Genomic DNA, 16926 nt, shown 5'->3' with positions numbered 1-16926 from the left:
ACCCAGTTTGGACGGTTTTGCACGGACCGACCAAGTTGCATGATCTGCTTTCATGATTTTTGGAGTCCGAGAATACAGGTGACATATCATGCCAAGTTCGAGGACCACTACTGTATTTTGCTCAAACCATAATGATCCCGTGCCGATAATGGATGCCTCTTCAACTTTTCAAACATTCAGCTTGAATTTCACATAACCTCTGCCGCTAAAAGCATGCCAGAATACACATCAAAGGAAAAATGTCCATTTTCCTAGTAACCCAAGAAGATTGCAAGTTGCAAGCACATATCTATAACCATATATGACGATTTGCTGACTTGTTAAAAAAATATACGACAATTCACTGAAAAGATGGCCGTAGTCACACATATATAACAGAGTAGTGTTTTTCACACTCAGAATTGTGCCTTCCACAGACTCATGAATAGAGTACAAAACACCAGGATTTGTAGGGGAGACACAACCTAGATATACCAGTATTGACTAATAAAAACTCACGACAGTTTGGTTGAATTTAACAGGTATATAATGCTATCTGTTTCGCTATTTCTTATCTATTGTTTACCTTCTGTTTCCAACTTTGTATGCATGGCCAACATCTGCCACATTTGACAATTCATAGAATCGCCAATCTTTTAAAATGATCTACACAGTTACTGTTGCACAATGCGAGACAGACAAGCGATCCATCTATCTAGTACATTCCTTCGGATATCACTTCACTGTTCAGCCTTATGAACAGATTACTGCGAAGCTCAAGCCGCTGGTTAAAAAAAGAGGCTCCGGATAGTCATTCATCAATGGATTCTAACACTATCTGAATGACAACGTCATCAAGAAGGTCCTCCACCATCAGATCCTCCATGTCCAACGCGGTGCACTCCGCGTCATATACCAGGTTCATCCAGCCGTCCTTTCTCATAAGGTCATGTGCCACAATGTCCTCCACCGTCTGGCCTTCCTTCCAATGCAGGCTCAGGTAGCAGCTCACCTTCGCCCACACCTCCTCAAGGACATGGTACCCCATGGGAATGGGTCTGGTTCGCAGGTCGAAGCGTGAGTGCCATGGGCCGATGACGAGTGAGGAGTCATAGATGTCCAGCAGGACCTCGTTGATGAGATCAAACAGGAGCATGCGCCTGACGATGCTGTGAGGTTCATCGCTTGCCATGCTGACCTCCTGACACGAGCATTCTGCCTCGTCAAAGACCACAGGGCTCACTGGCTGATTGGACGCGTACCAGTCGACATCGCCGCAGCTGAACCCTGATTTCTTGAGGATGTCCTTGACATACTGGAAATCAGCCTCGTTCTTGTCACTGACATAGATGTGCAAGGGTTCTGCAGCACCTTGTTCAGAAAATTCGTGTATGAAGCGGAAGTCCGAATCCAAAGCATCGTTAGGCTGCCCTGACTTGACTAACCACTCTTCAGCTTCAAGATCAGCATCCTTGGCACCAGACAGTTTCGTCGCCTTAACTAACCACTCTTCATCCTCATGGTCAATACCATTCATGACACGGGAGCGCTTCAGTGGTGTGACCAGCCATTCTTCATCATTGAAATTGGCAGCATATGCTCCTGCGGACAGTGGTGGCTTGACTAACCAGTCCTCGTCCTCAAGCTGCAAGTTTTCGAACTGTGGCTCTGAATCTAAAAATTGTATTGAGAAAAGAAAAGTGTCACAAGGATTGAAGTGCTAGAAAACACATACAAGTGATGGGTTTTAGAGTTTCAGCATAGTGCAGAAAATACAGCTAGTGATGGAAAAGGCTGCAATTTGATAGGAAAAAGAAGATGTGCTTGACAATGGTAACTAATGTACTTCTGAATAGAGAAAAATCATGAACTTTTACTAATGATTTTTGCATCCTATAGTAAACACAGGGTTCAAATATACTTTACCTGCTATAGAACACTCCGTGAAACTACCAGTACGGTCTTGAAAGAATGACCGATCGAAGGAAGGTAAACTATTAATGCGGCGGTGGGAGAAAGACCGGCCAAGAGAAGATGGAGTTCGAAGGATGCTGCGGAAATCTTCTTCCAAGAAGCCTATGAAAGCAATTTGTGCAAAAAAAAAGTGACAATATTGTAAGTCTTCTAAGAAAAAAAAAGTTGTGTTAACATAAACTTTCTTTTGCCATCTTACCTCCACAATTTAATTCAATGTGAATATTTTCTGATTTTTCCGTGACATCATCAGGATAGGAATTTCCTTCCGCACAGATACTGAAGGCATCAGTTCCACGTGAAGAAAAGCGGTCAGATTCCACATTCCAAATCTTGGACCCAATCCGAGAAGCTGAAACTTCAGGCAGGACCTCTAGTTGAGATGAACACAACCGCATCTCTGGAAGAGAGGTTATTCTTTTGAGGCTCGTTGGCGTCTTCTTATCATTTAAGTTTGCACCGCCTTCCATTGTTATGTTTAATCTTTCTAGAGAAATTCTTGAGTCCCTAGAGATTGACTCATAAAGTGTTGAATACTTGTCTACTGATTCTGCAATAGAATATGTCCTTCGGATTTGTTTCTCCTCCTGGACAAACTTCTCCATGGAGGAGCTCCTGGTCAACCCAGTCATTTTTTGGCCATATGGCAGTTTGTGGAAAACCCCATCCTTGGTAATCCGAGCAAGCTCTTTCCGGTTCTCCCTTACGACATCTTTTATCTTTCTACGGATAGCTTTAAAACGGTTTGAAGCTGTTCCAGCTTTCTTCAGGCTCCTTGATTCTGCAAGAGAAACTGCGGAGCTGTCAACACCAGTAGGCATTCTTGTACTGATGACCTTTGCAGCTTCCGGGTCAGAGGTAGGTCTTGATGGTGACCTTTGGATTTCTGGCATGTTTTTCTCACTGTCACTCCGATCAAATATAGGGTTACGTTTCCCTGATGACCCTCCTGGTCTTGGAAATGATTCCAATTTGTTCAATGGTACAGAACCACTGGATGAAGCTTCTTGCCCTTGTTGTTCAGGTGTTCCTAGTAATGAAGGGTCATGAAGAATCTTCAAAAATAGCTCCCTATGTGCATTAAATAATTCAAGAAAATCCAAGAACTCCTTCGAAGGATGTGTTGCAGCATCACGAGTTTTTTGTGTAGCGAGAGCCTCACTCTCATCAGTGAGATTCCCAGGTGCTGTCTCACTGGGTGCCTCCATATCTATGCTACCTTTGCCATCCATGCTGCCACAAGCCCTGCAAGGCTCTTGGACAGTGGGATGTTGTGGACACTCATGTGGCAATGGTGTCGGTTCACTGTGACAAGAACCCATTTCAATGGAGCCCGAGTTGTTCATTGCATGATAATGTGCAGCTAACTCATCAGGAACCTCATAATCAAAGCATTTCGAGTGATGGATTGATCTGGAGCGCAGCAGACGTGATGAGGATGGGGAGCTGGCCGGTGAGCTGCTCTTCTTTTTGTCTTTCCCGAGTGTTTTTCTCTTGAACATGAGTGTCCTCCATACGAACATGTTGGCCTTATCAATTTGAGGGTCACTGCTAGTTTCCTTCTGCAACTGAACACCACAAGTAGACTTAGAAAAACAATTGGGAGGTGCACTAACACTTGACTGGAGTTACATCAATAACTTGAAATATACATGAAAAGCGTCCTAGTGATTTAGCATTGACAACTAGAAAATTATCACCAAAGGTTACAAAGCTCTCATAGATAGCAAACATGGCAATTTTGAGTCATCATATTAGTTTGTTGGTTGTGCTATTATACAAATGATATAGTAAGATCTAGCACTTCAATATACCAGTAGAAATCTGTCGGTGGTGAAATCCACTGGCCGGGTGGCGGAACGCACCCGCCCTAAATCCTAAGATGAGGAGGGGCCTAAGCGTTTTGTTTGTCTGCTAGATGGTCGATGAACACGAGTGGATACGAGGATTTAGAGTGGTTCAGGCCGCCGGAGCGTAATACCCTACTCCACTGTCTGTGTGTTGTATTGAGTCTGTGAGCTTGAGAGAGCTTGTGAGCCTGTCTGAAGGTCTGAGTGAACTTGTGTTGTAACGTTGTGTGTCTTCCCTTTTATAGCTCAAGGGAGGCACATACAAGGATGCTGAGCCCCGACATGTGGGCCCAGAAGCATAACGGAAGGAATACATTGTAGGAGTAACTTAATGCAAGTGACGCCTGAGCAATCTCCGGGCGCTATGATGTCCGCAGTCTACGCAGTATTGATATGCGGCGGCTGCTTCCTTGGTAATGTGCGTAATGATGAGCGTAGTGCACGCGGCAGTATGGGCGTGCCGCCTACCAGTGGAATGGACAGGCACGCCGCCTGTCGCCTATGGAATGGACAGGTCGCTGCCTGCCGGCGGAATGGACAGGTCTCAATAAATGCAGAGGCGGCACACCGCCTGCCAGTGGAATGGACAGGTCTCAATAAATGCAGAGGTGGCACACCGCTTGCCAGTGGAATAGACAGGTGGCGCGCCTTATCCTCAATAAATGCAGAGGCCGCGTAGCCTAGAGGCCTTACGTCAGGCTCCGCCCGTTGGCTTACGTCACGTGCAGTAGGCCACGTGGCAGCATCGGGTCTCCGCCTGGGCGGGGAGCAGAAGCGTACACGATAAGTCCGGACACGTGTCGGCTCCGGACCCCCGCCTGGCCTTGATTAAGGCCTGGGTATTCTCTGTCCCAGAATCCCAGGACCCTGCTGTGAGCGGCCCGGATCCCACACAGAGGGGTCCGGATCCCATCCTAGGGGTCCGGTTTGCGCCGGTTGAGGTCCTGGACCTTACCCGGAGGCCCGGTCTGTATATACAGGGGTCCGACACCTCCGCATGGGGGTCTGGGTCCGCTGGTGATGCCCCAGAGTGTGCAGCTCTCTTGACACGCGACGGTACCGGACCTGCCCAGGTGGTGAGGTCGGTGCTGTCGCTAGCCCAGAGTAGCCGCCCGACGCTTGGGCGAGTCATGGTCTGGTCCCACGTACAGCCTTTTTACCACGCGACTAAAGGTAGCCGCGTGGGTACTGCGTCTTGATACAGTAGTAAGGGGTACCCTAGTTTTAGGGTACCGACAAAATCTATGAGGCTTCTGTGGTTAGTAAAAAGTACTGCAATTTATGCACCTACCGGGATGTTTTCATCTTTTTCACTGCAAGTTTTGGGCTTTGGGACTTTCATTCCTACAACAAATAGAAAAAAAAAAGTAGTGAGCACACCACAATTTTAGATGACCAAATAAAGAAACCTGCATTGCTATTGTCAGCTTTCAGATATGAATAGCAAAGATAAATTTAGGTTAAGAAGACCCAGATCCAATACATAACTAGGAAAAGGCATGGCACAAACAATCCTGCTAACATAATAAAAAGCATCACCAAAATGCAAAACTGAAAGTAGAAATATGTAAAACCTTACTGAGTGTATTGTCACTTCCTTCGCTGTGCCTTCGATAGGCAATCGTCTTCGGCATTTGCAACCGTTGGTTGAGGGCAAGGAAGTTGAAGAGGCCTTCAAGACAACCTGTGCTCTTCGTATCAAACCGCTTGCTCTCAGCCATTGTTCCAGCAAAGCTATCATCAATTTACCAAGTGCAAGATTCAGAACACCCTAAAAGTCAACCTCAATATATTGGTAAACCCAGACAACCAGTTTATTTAACCCAGTATACATAAAAGGCTCAGTACTGCAGATGCTCCAGATATCCATTTTTCTTAAAAATATATAGGTGCATCAATTAAAGGCTAGTGTTTATTTAACCCAGTATACATAAAAGGCTCAGTACTGCAGATGCTCCAGATATCCATTTTTCTTAAAAATATAGGTGCATCAATTAAAGGCTAATGTTTATTTAACCCAGCAAGAGAATGTATGTTCCAATTATGTGAACCAAATACAAAAGTTTGACATACAAGTTCCATGTACAGCACATGTCTCATTTGGGGTTTATATTTGATAACTCAGTTGTTTCCTTACGAATTACACAGCACAACACAGACGTTCATATGGTGGTGACGGCGTGAGTGAGGAGTGGGAGAGAGGGGAGGGTGAGTGTAATTTGTTTGGTGGATTTAATGGAGGTTACGAGTGTGAGGTGATTTGGTTGGTAGGGTGGGTTTTGCAATGTTCAAAGTGGTGGATTATATAGTAGTACTAGTCGGTTGCTCGTGCGTTGCGACGGCTCACAACAATACCCACGTAAACTATCAACCAAAAAGATCTCAAGATTTTTTATTGATTGTCTCTGCTCTCTGCATAATGTTTTTTTATTTGACTAAGTGAGTCGACATCGTGGTAAAGTAAAGGTCATGTAGACAGGCGATGTCGAGCCATCGAATGGGTACCATAGGCAGCAAATCAGGGATCCCCATCCATCGCCTCCCCCACTTCCAAGGTTTCGCAGACCAGAAAGGGAAGAGGGCAGTCATACATGTTCGTTGCCGGAGAAGGACACGACGAAAACATAGACATCTGGAGGCGACATAGGTAGTATACCGCTAGATATATATAGGGAGAGAGCACGCAAGCGGAGAAAGAAGCCCAACCAGAGCAGCTCCAACCCGAGAGACACTCGCACCAGGCGTCAGTCCGAAAAGGGCGAGAGAATGCGAGTGTCTTCCAACCCTGGACCCACCGAGGCGACACAACACCACCACCAACTCTGTAGCATATGTCGAATGCTGCCGCGCTACACCTTGGTTGTCCAATATCTCAAATCTGGACTCGTCATCGCCAAGATAACCTAAGCGTAGCAGGCGCCATCGTGTCCTCGGCGTCACGCACGAAGAAAAGCCAGGAGCAAGACCGACTCGCCCGTACCCTTGTCGACGAGCGTCGGTCGGCTCGCGGCTGCGACCGTGGGCAGGGGCAGCAGGTTGGGGAGGAAGAACAGAGCGAAGGCCGGGAAGACGAATGGGACGTCCGATGATGGCAAAAACGATGGTGCGTGCATGCTATGAAACACCCTCGTGGACGTGCAATAGCCGCTGCCCGGGTCGGTTTCGAGGCTAGTGTTGGACAAATACGAGGAGAAGGCGCCTGCTCCCACGCCCTATGCTGAGAATGGGTGGCGCAGAGGCGAAGGCATGAGGGGAGAGAGAAAAGAAGCAGGATGACGAACGAGGTGGCGGCAACTGAGGCGAGGACCATCATGATCGTGCAGAGGTATAGATGGCCAAATGGGTCGTGTCTGGCGGACTGGTCCGGGGCACGGCCCATTTAATATTGCCTGGGCCAGTCCGACACGATAGTCGTGTCGTGATTGGGCCGTAGCCTCGACCCGTAGTGCTCATCCGGCCCGATACAATTATATTTTTTTTATTTTACAAAACTCATATATACATATGTACAATTTATATTCAATATTAAAAACAAATGACCATAATGTTCTACTAGTTAGACGACTTCATTTAGTCTCTTGCTCTTCTTCTATTAGGGCTTGGGTTCAAACTCAACCTCTTGCACCACTTTTTTAATATTTTACGCTAATTTAACCACCCGATTCGTTAATGGGCCGGATGTAGAGGGTGTGTGTATGGAGGGATGCAGGATTAATTTGATATAAATGTGAGAGGTTATTTATAGAGATGTATATAGATTATAGCCCTATTAATTAAATTTTATAATATTCGCTCTCATGGAGAATCGAACTCCCGACCTGCGGTGCTGCTGAGACTGTTGTACTGTGACTACTAGGCTACAAGCCCTTTTGCGATAACTCAGTTGTTAATTTGGAAAAGGATGGTAAATTTGCAATGAAGAAATCATTGTGTTCTAAATAAAATACAGAAGTGGTTTTTAGGGAAAACCAATTGCGAACTGTCAATGGTAATTCCTGTACCAAGAACATTAACATTTCAACTGAAAAATTCAGACACTCACAAATCGAAGACAACCATAAATTGCGGGTAAAGGGTAATAGGACTAATCTTACAAGCGTTTGTCATATATTGTCAGTTTCTACCAAGGCTTATCACCATCCACCAATCCGCAGTTCGGCAAGGATCACACGATTAATGTAAACGCAATTACAATACTACCCAAAATCAGTAAGCAGTAGCACCCACATTAAAATCCTAACCAAACAACCGCGCGTCGAGAAAAGGATTGGGAAAAGAAAAGGCGAGAGACCATACCGGGGAAGAGACGAGAGATCGCTCGCGCATGCGGAGAAGGGAATTGGAGCTCCTCCCCTCCATGGGTTATCTCCCTTTGTTTCTCTCTCCTCCCCTTAGCGAAACAAACCAAACTGTGCGAGGCAGAGAGGAATGCGCTCCTCCTCTCTCTCCCTCTCAGGTGCGCGCTCTAGCTGTTACCGCCTTCAAAGATAGTCCGCGCACGCTTTGCAGCACAGTGAAGAATGGCCTCATTTTTTTCAATTCAAAAATAACAAACCTTGCGGACAGACCCATACAAGTCGTTTTTTTTCTATTTTAACCAAAAAAAATAAAATATTAAAATAAATATCTCGAAGGCTCAAAGTATTTTTTTTCAAAAACCAGCCTTCTTAGTAACGGCAAAAATATGATAATAGGCCCTGTTCGGTTAGAGTATTTCCAACAACTCCCAAAATTATTTCTTGTAATACATGGTATTTAGGATCTCCTTAAAACTTTAAATCCTAATAAAAACACTACTACTCCAATAACTTACAATCGACTAGAGATGGCCAAACGGGTCGCCCGGTGTTGAGATTCAATCTGCCTCGGCAAGTTGATCCAACTAGAGGGTGGAAAGTGTGTTTGCAAAGTTTAGCACGGAATGCCAAAAGCTTTCTTAATCTCCCGTATGTGGGCACTGTACGGGGGTATTTATAGGTACTCGAGGGACCGCATGTCCTTGTCAAAGACGTTTAGACCCTCGAGTACCCGGTTTATCCCTAGAATATTCCCACGATGGGAGGTTACAGATAGTCATTGAGGTAAACCCTATTACAGACTCGTATCTCACTTGTCCTCACGGGGCCCATCACTATGGGCCGAATCATACATGGGCCTTCCCCAACGAATGGGGCGCGGGAGGCCCACAGACATCAGCAGGGCCTTCGTCTTGCGACACCAGACCGAAGGGGTCGCACTGGTCTCCGTCTGGGCGGCGCCCTCGGCTTGTTCTGGCGTGTTCTGCCGATGTAGCCTTCGTCAGTGTGATGAGAAGACGAAGTCGTAGAGCGAAGGGTAGCGCGTTCGCCTTCGCCCCAACATTTGCCCTCCGAGGGATCAGTTTGACTAAGTCAGCTGGTGCCGAAGACGCCGCTAGATGGTGAAGACGCTGCCCTCGCTCGAAGTGGTCCCGCGGGGGTTTTTGAAATGTGACCGTTGATGGACGTGTTACTGTTGGACTGCATGTTTCCCGAGGCGTCACATCGTGCCTATAAAAAGTCGACCGCGGTCGGGCCTGTTCTCTTCTTCCGTTTGCGCTGTAGAAACCCTAGCTTTTGTGAATCGCTCGCTTGCCCTCTTGCTCTCCCGCTTCGGAACTCTGGCCCGCATCAAGCAGACCGCTATGACTCATCTAGGCCCCTTAGTGATGTTTTGGTAATTAATGACAACTATTTGTGGACTAACGATTCTTGGAGAAATAAGAATGCAGGTTGGACCACATAGAACAGAAAAATCTTGGAGACTTATAAGCATTGGTTGTGGATCAAGTGAAGGCAAAGGTATAACATAGGTTTCTGTTTTTGCCGGTCTCCAGGAGTTTAGAGAAGATATTTGACCGGATTAGTAGGCTAGATGGCCGTACTATTAAGAGGGGTCAATGACCTTGGTCTGTGTAAAACTTAGTGCCTCAAAGAGCATCTAGTGGTTGCATTTGCATGAGGTCTAACAGCGCTTCCAGTTTCGAGAGTTAAAAATCTTTTCGAAAGCGTGATTGAGAAGTTGCTAAGTCATGGGTTTGGCGGACTGTCCGGGCCAAGTGGCCGGACCGTCCGCGATCTATCCAGAGGGGTCCGAAGTATGTTCACTTCGAACTGGTCCTGTATGTTTGTACTGCGGACCATCCGGGCCTTGGGGTCAGATCATCCGCAGTCCTGACCAGAGAGGGTCGCTCTGTGCACAGTCCCTGTATTATTGTGCGGACTGTCCGGCCAGGGTCGGCGGACCGTCCGCAGGTGCCAAATTGGTTTGGGCAGGGACTGTGTGTTTTTGGGCACTTGTACTACGGACTGTCCGGGGCCTAAGCCCGGACAGTACTTATTCCCAGGTCGCGGACCGTCCGGCCTTGTATGGCGGACAGTCCGCGTGTGTTATCTCAATGTAGTCAGGGCTCTGGTGCTCCATGTTGCCATGTGTCGGACGGTCCGGCCAAGGTTGGCGGACTGTCCGGACCTTGTTTTTGTGATAGCTCTGACATATTTCAAACGGGAAAACTAGCTGTTACTTGTACGGCGGACCGTCCGGTCTAAGGGCGCGGACCGTCCGCATGTGCGTAGAAACTGTGCTAGTTGCACATAACGGTTAAAATTTTGAGGTGGACTATAAATAGAAGGGGAGCTCGTGTGTGAGGGTTCTCTTGGCTATTCCTTCCACACATTGAGCTCATTTGTGATCCTCCCACTCATTCTCTCACACTCCTTGCTTGAGATTGCATCCTAGTGAGAGATTGAGAGTTCCTAGTGCATTTGCATCCATTGGTGATTCTTGAGGCACTAGGTGGTACACCGGGCAAGCGTCATCGGCTTATTACTCTTGGAGGTTGCCGCCTCCTAGACGGCTCGGGTGTTGTCTCCGTCGAGCTCTCCAAGAAGATTGTGGAGGAGCCGCGGTGTCGCTTGTGAGGGGTTCGCGCCTACCTCGCCGGAGTGGCAAATGCGACGCTAGTTGAAACGAGGTATTGAGTGATTTCTTGCCCACTTGGCTCAAAGATCAAGCCGCGTCTTGATAGAGGAGCAAGTGAGAGCTTGAAGTCCACCTCAACGTGGATTAGGGGTGATCGGCAAATCACCGATACCACGGGATAAAATCTGGTGTCTTTCTCTTCTCACATTACTTATTACCGTGCAAGTAATTAGTATTTCACATATTGTCTTTCTTATATACAATTACCATAGTTGTTTCTCATAGATTGCTTACTTGTTGTCACTAGAGAATTTATACCTCTTGTCATATTGATTAAATTTCTCTAGTTTTTTTATTTTAGTCAAAACCGTCTATTCACCCCCCCTCTAGCCGGTGTCCTAGATCCTACAAGTGGTATCGGAGCCGAGGACTCCATTGTTTGTGGATCTAATCATCCCAGAGTTAGAGAAAATGGCTAGTAACAACAATGTGCACATTGGGAAGCCACCACATTTTGATGGGAACAACTATGACTATTGGAAAATAAGAATGTCAATGCATCTTAGAGCAATGGGTGGAAAATTTTGGCCAATTGTCAAGGATGGGTTTGTTGTGTTGAAACAAGATGAACCATCGACTAGTGACAATGAAAACATTCTTACAAATGATCAAGCCATGAATGTATTCTATGATGCTCTTGACATAAATGAGTTCAACCGTATCAAGAATCTCACAACTGCGATGGCCTGGTCCAGGTTATGCTGGATTGCGGAGGGTCCTTGGGTTTCCTCTGAGATTCAACCTTGTGTCGATGGAGCTCCTCCGACCTGGCGTACTTCTCAAAGAATTTGTATAGCTCTTGTAAATTCTTCGGTGGGTCCCTGATGCAATGACTGTACAGAAGTCTAGCCCGAAGACCGCTAATGGCGTAATGGATTGCGATGTGGTCGTCAACTGATGGTAGTTGCGACTTGAGCGTCAGGAATTTCCTGTAGTACTCATGAAGGGTTTCCTTCTCTTGCTGCTTGTAGAGAGATAACTCGGCCATGGCGTCTGTATCAGGTCGGTATCCTTGGAAGTTGAGCAGGAACTTGTCGCGAAGCCCTTTCCAGGAATCAATGGATAGTGGCAGTAACCTGGTGTACTAGGTCAAGGCCGAGCCTTCGAGTGCGATGATGAAGGATTTGGCCATTGTGGCGTCATCCCCTCCGGACGATGCGACGGCTACCTGGTAACTCATGATGTACTGAGCCGGGTTGGTACTGCCGTTGTATTTGGGGTAGGTACCGGCCCGGAAATTGGTAGGCCAGGGCGATGCTTGGAGTTGTGGAGCCAGGGGGCTTCGCTTGTCGAGGTAGTTGATCCCCTGGAAAGCTGTGGCGAGTAGAATGAGGGGGCCGCGTTGCGGTATGAATGGGTCTCCGGCTTGGACGTACTATTGTAGAAGCGCTGGCGGTATGGGCGGTCCGCGCTGCAAGTTGTACTGGCCTTCGCCTTGCATAAGTGCGATCTCTTGTTCGAGCTCCCGATCCCTCTGCTCCTTATCTTGTATCATCTGATGCACCTTGGCTTGCATGGTGACTCGTTGGCGCTTGGCTTCGAGGGTTTCTTTCTGCTTCTGGATGTGGTTGTTTTTGATACGCAGAGCCCGCAACTTTAGCTAGTCTTTGGTTGAGATGCCGATGACTTCTCCGTCCTCTATGGTGTCTTTGCCCTCTGTGAGCGAAGCCTGGTGGTGGTACTTGTGGTGCGCCTTTGGAGCTGCAGGTGCGTACAGTGCCCTCAGGGGTGGGATGGTCTTGGCGCTGTCTTTTGCTGTTGACAGCGTCATCTTCGAATGCCTCTTGCGCGGTGTTGTGTGCGAGGGCCTTGCCTTTCTTTTCCGCCAGTAGCGCTGCCTTCGTCGCGTCATCAATGGATGAGGCAGCCTTCGAATTAGCTCGCTTGGGGGCCATCACGGGTTGTTTTTCGTAGCCCCCACGGTGGGCGCCAAATGTTGGGATTCAATCTGCCTGGGCAAGTTGATCCAACTAGAGGGTGGAAAGTGTGTTTGCAAAGTTTAGCACGGAATACCAAAAGCTTTCTTAATCTCCCGTATGTGGGCACTGTACGGGGGTATTTATAGGTACTCGAGGGACCGCATGTCCCTGTCAAAGACGTTTAGACCCTCGAGTACTCGATTTATCCCCAGAATATTCCCACGAGGGGAGGTTACAGATAGTCATTAAAGTAAACCCTATTACAGACACGACCCTTATCGCACTTGTCCTCACGGGGCCCATCACTATGGGTCAAATCACACATGGGCCTTCCCCGGTGGATGGGGGCGCGGGAGGCCCACAGACATCGGCGGGGCCTTCGTCTTGCGACACCAGACTGAAGGGGGTCGCACTGGTCTCCGTCCGAGCGGCACCCTCGGCTTGTTCTGGCGTGTTCTGTCGATGTAGCCTTCGTCAGCGTGATGAGAAGACGAAGTCGTAGAGCGAACGGTAGCGCGTTCGCCTTTGCCCCAACACCCGGCCTGGTCCGGGGAAGCTCGGCCCGTTTTGGGCCCGGCCCGTAGGCATAGTTAGAAAACCGGGTCGGGCCATTTAAACACGCGTGCTTGTTTACCTGTCCGAGCCTGGCCCACAGCGGGCCTAAACGGGTCGAGCTGACCTGATAAGCAGGGAAAAAGCGGGTCGAAAACGGGCTAAGTGGGCGGGTAAGCACGGTTTAGTGCAAAAAAGCAGACTTAACGGGCTTAGAGAAACTCCAAGAGATTAGCTAAATTGATAAGCATCGGTAAAAATAGAAAAATGATGTTCAAAACTCAGTCCAACAAGCTCTCCTTCTTCTTCGCTATTTTATTCTACTCGGTATCCTGTCCAGTTCACTCGGCATCTTTGACTAGCTCGTCTGCCTCACCATCTCCCTTCTTCCATTCGGGCGCTCACGTATTTATGTTCTCGCGCACCCTCCCGCCGTAGCGAGGGGCCGAGGGCTCATTGTCATCGCCGTCGTTCGGACGGAAGGTGGCGAGGTCACGCTCAGTCGGCTGCGGCAGCCACAACTTCTCGGGAGACTTCCTGGAGCGCCTATCCACCGGCTTCAGCGGTTGCACGCTCCACCGCGTCGACTCCCACAGTCCCACTGCGAGCCCCCCAAGAGGCCAAGCCTAAGGCCGCGAACGCGCTAGGCCACCAGGGCGGCGGCGAGGAACACGAGCAAGACCACCACCGTCGCGTCAAGTGCGTCGGGTTCTTCGGCGGCTGCCTAGGCACTACGGCCCCACGCCCCACCTTCATCATCCTACTAGCTCTCGGCACCCGACAATAAGAACGGCGGGAGCACGAGGGGCACCGGCTCGCGGAGCCACTAGAGCTGGGCTTGGGTGCTAGCGAGCACCATGAGGGCACTGAGGCTGACTAGCTCCTCGTCCAGCAAGAGCATCATGGCCACGTCCACAACTAGAGATGTCAATGGGGAATTTCCCACCGGGTTATAGCACCCTAGACCCATCCCCGTCATATTTGATCCATCCCCATACCCATTATGGGTGCAAAACTCATCCCATACCCATCCTCATTCGGGTTTCGGGTCCCCAATGGGTCCCCATCCCCAATTAAGGGATAACTAGGTACTAACATCTAGCACAAACTATCTAGATTTCAGACATCACCACATCGGCAAGCACACATCTGGGAACCATGATCCATTGATCCATCCATTAGAAAAGAAATCAGTACTTCAAGACCAATAGAAGAAATAGAGTCTGCTCACCTTCCTTGGTCACCATCCGAGTTCATTGGCGCTTGAGAATCCATGGTCGTCACCGTAATCCTAGGCTCCTAGCAGTCGGTGATGCTCCTCGTCGCTGGTGAAGTCGCCAATGTGGAATGCTAGTGCAACTGTCCAGTGTGCAATGTCAGCGCAGCTGTTTAGGGGTGCGGCAGATGGCCGACTGGGCACGGCGCAGTGTATGGCTGATTATTTTAGGGTTTTGTTTTTTGCTAGTCTGCTAGTTTCTTTGTCGTGTTGCCTTGTTGGGCTAGGAGCTAGGGCCTGGTGTGCTGCCATGCTGGGCTTGGTGCCGGCTCGGCCTCAACTCATTCATATAAACAGGATAGGTGTACACGTATGAAATACCCATGGGTAATCGGGTTCAGATTATTGCTTTCCAAACCCATACCCGTTTACCCAATGGATGGAGATTTTGTCCCATATTCATACCTATGGGGACAATTTTTTCCCATACCCGTACCTAATAGGGGAATTCCCCACGGGTTAGCGGGTATCGGATCCCCATTGACATCTCTACCCACAACCATGTAAACGGCACCATGCATGCGAGGTTTGCTTCGTGGCTTGATGTCGCGCGCTGCGTGAGCAATCAATGGCTGGTGAATCATCAACCCATGAACCATACTAGAACAACATAAATGTCTCCATCTTTCTTGATAGTCAATATTTGGAGAGTCTGTTGGTTTACCCTATAATTTACAAGGTTGTCTATTTTTTAGAGACCTCATAAAACTCTAAATTTAGCTAAGATTATATCTAAACTATTGGACTTACTCTTAGAGGTAAACGTGTTGTGCCGGGGCAGCCGGGCTAGTCCACCGTGCTTAGTTTCCTATCGAAATCCGGCCCGCTTATTCGTACCGGGCCGAACCCACATAAAATTGAACCGTGTCGGGCTCAAATCAAACTGTTGGGGACCTTCGGCGTCCGAAGGTCCTCAAAAACAGGATTTAACAGTATTTCTGTAGTACAATGTGTGAACAGGTACCCTCGGACTAAAGTCGGCATTGCAGTAGACCGGAATAATACGAAGCTTGCTACAGAGCCGAAGGTGTTGAGCAGGAAAGCTTCGGCGTAACAGCAAAGAGTGGAACCGACTTAAAGATGAAAAGGCTATTCAGACCTCGATAGACTACTATAGAGTTATTATCAAATGTAAAGGGCATGAATGTAATTTTATAAGGGCTGTGTCCCGTGTCTATAAATAGGTGAACAGTATCCCCGTACTGTTCACGCTGACTTGGCATTTGCTTTTTGCGTCACGCTTGTACTGTCATTTCCTTCCGATTGAAGGTACACTTATAGCTCAATGATATTTTTGTTTATGTTCAGTAATAATAAATGATTGTTCATGTTCTCTCTTACATTCTTTATATTTTATCCTTCGTCATTGTTTGATGAATTTATGAAGGTATGTCCTTCATAACCTTCGTCCACAAGTTATTATATCCTAGGGGAAATAATGCTTCGGAGGACGAAGGACGTTAACGATTAACATTTTCTATGTTGCCTTGTTCTTAACTCTTAGCACTTGAGAACAAGTCCCCAACATTGGCGCCCACCTCCGGTGAACTCACTTCCATTTCTTGAGCTTTTCAACATCTTCGGCAAGCATCACCTTCGTCATGCCGCCGAAGAAGGCTTCAGCACCAGGGGCTGGCACGCTGCAGCCGCTGGACCCCAATCAAGACGTCCTTTCTCTTAGAGAGGCACGAAGCCAGAAGAGGAAGGCTACCAGTCCAACACCTCCGGAGGATGATCTAGATCAGGAGATTCAAAATCTGGAAATCCTTCAGCAGCAGGTTCAACGCAAGAAAGAAAAGATGGCCAGGGTAGCTGAACTGCAGAGGCAGATAGACGAAGCCTCTGAAGAAGTTCGTCATCTTGCTCAGGACGAGCAACACCGAAGGCCTCAGCATCAAGATCTTCATCAGGAGGGTTTTCCCAACGAAGATGATTGGTATGACAATTTCCATCATGGGAATTTTGTTTTTGATGATGCTTCTCCTCTGTCCGCTGAGCTGCAGGCTACACCTTGGCCCCCGTCCTACAAGCCGCCTCAGCTCCCTGTATTCGATGGCCACTCAGACCCGAAGCAGTTTTTGATGAGCTACGAAGCAACAGTGTCTTCGTATGGTGGCAATGCTTCAGTCATGGCCAAATCTTTCGTTATGGCTGTCAGAAGTGTTGCTCAAACCTGGTATTCCTCCCTTCGACCAGGCACGATCACTTCATGGCAGAAGCTGAAGGATTTGTTGTTAACCAGCTTTCAAGGATTTCAGACGAAGCCGGTCACTGCTCAGGCTCTGTTCCAGTGCACTCAGGACCACGAAGAATACCTTCAGGCATATGTCCGAAGGTTCTTGCGTCTGAGGGCACAGGCACCAACGGTGCCCAATGA

At 48.1% G+C, this 16926-nt stretch overlaps 1 protein-coding gene across 1 annotated transcript; it reads right to left on the bottom strand.

Annotated features, from left to right (window-relative positions):
* Positions 1–467: 467 nt before the first annotated feature.
* LOC103639982 (uncharacterized) lies at positions 468–8341 on the bottom strand. The gene is made up of 6 exons (XM_008662651.3): positions 8100–8341; positions 5383–5537; positions 5095–5147; positions 2153–3521; positions 1906–2055; positions 468–1653 (listed from the first exon to the last, which is right to left on the bottom strand). Exons 2-6 carry the CDS (start codon positions 5522–5524, stop codon positions 791–793), a joined length of 2577 nt encoding a protein of 858 aa, XP_008660873.1. The 5' UTR covers positions 5525–5537; positions 8100–8341; the 3' UTR covers positions 468–790.
* Positions 8342–16926: the final 8585 nt, after the last annotated feature.

Source organism: Zea mays, chromosome 1, assembly GCF_902167145.1.
Source record: "Zea mays cultivar B73 chromosome 1, Zm-B73-REFERENCE-NAM-5.0, whole genome shotgun sequence".
Taxonomy (NCBI): Eukaryota; Viridiplantae; Streptophyta; class Magnoliopsida; order Poales; family Poaceae; genus Zea; species Zea mays.
This window is presented reverse-complemented; position numbering and strand designations above follow the sequence as displayed.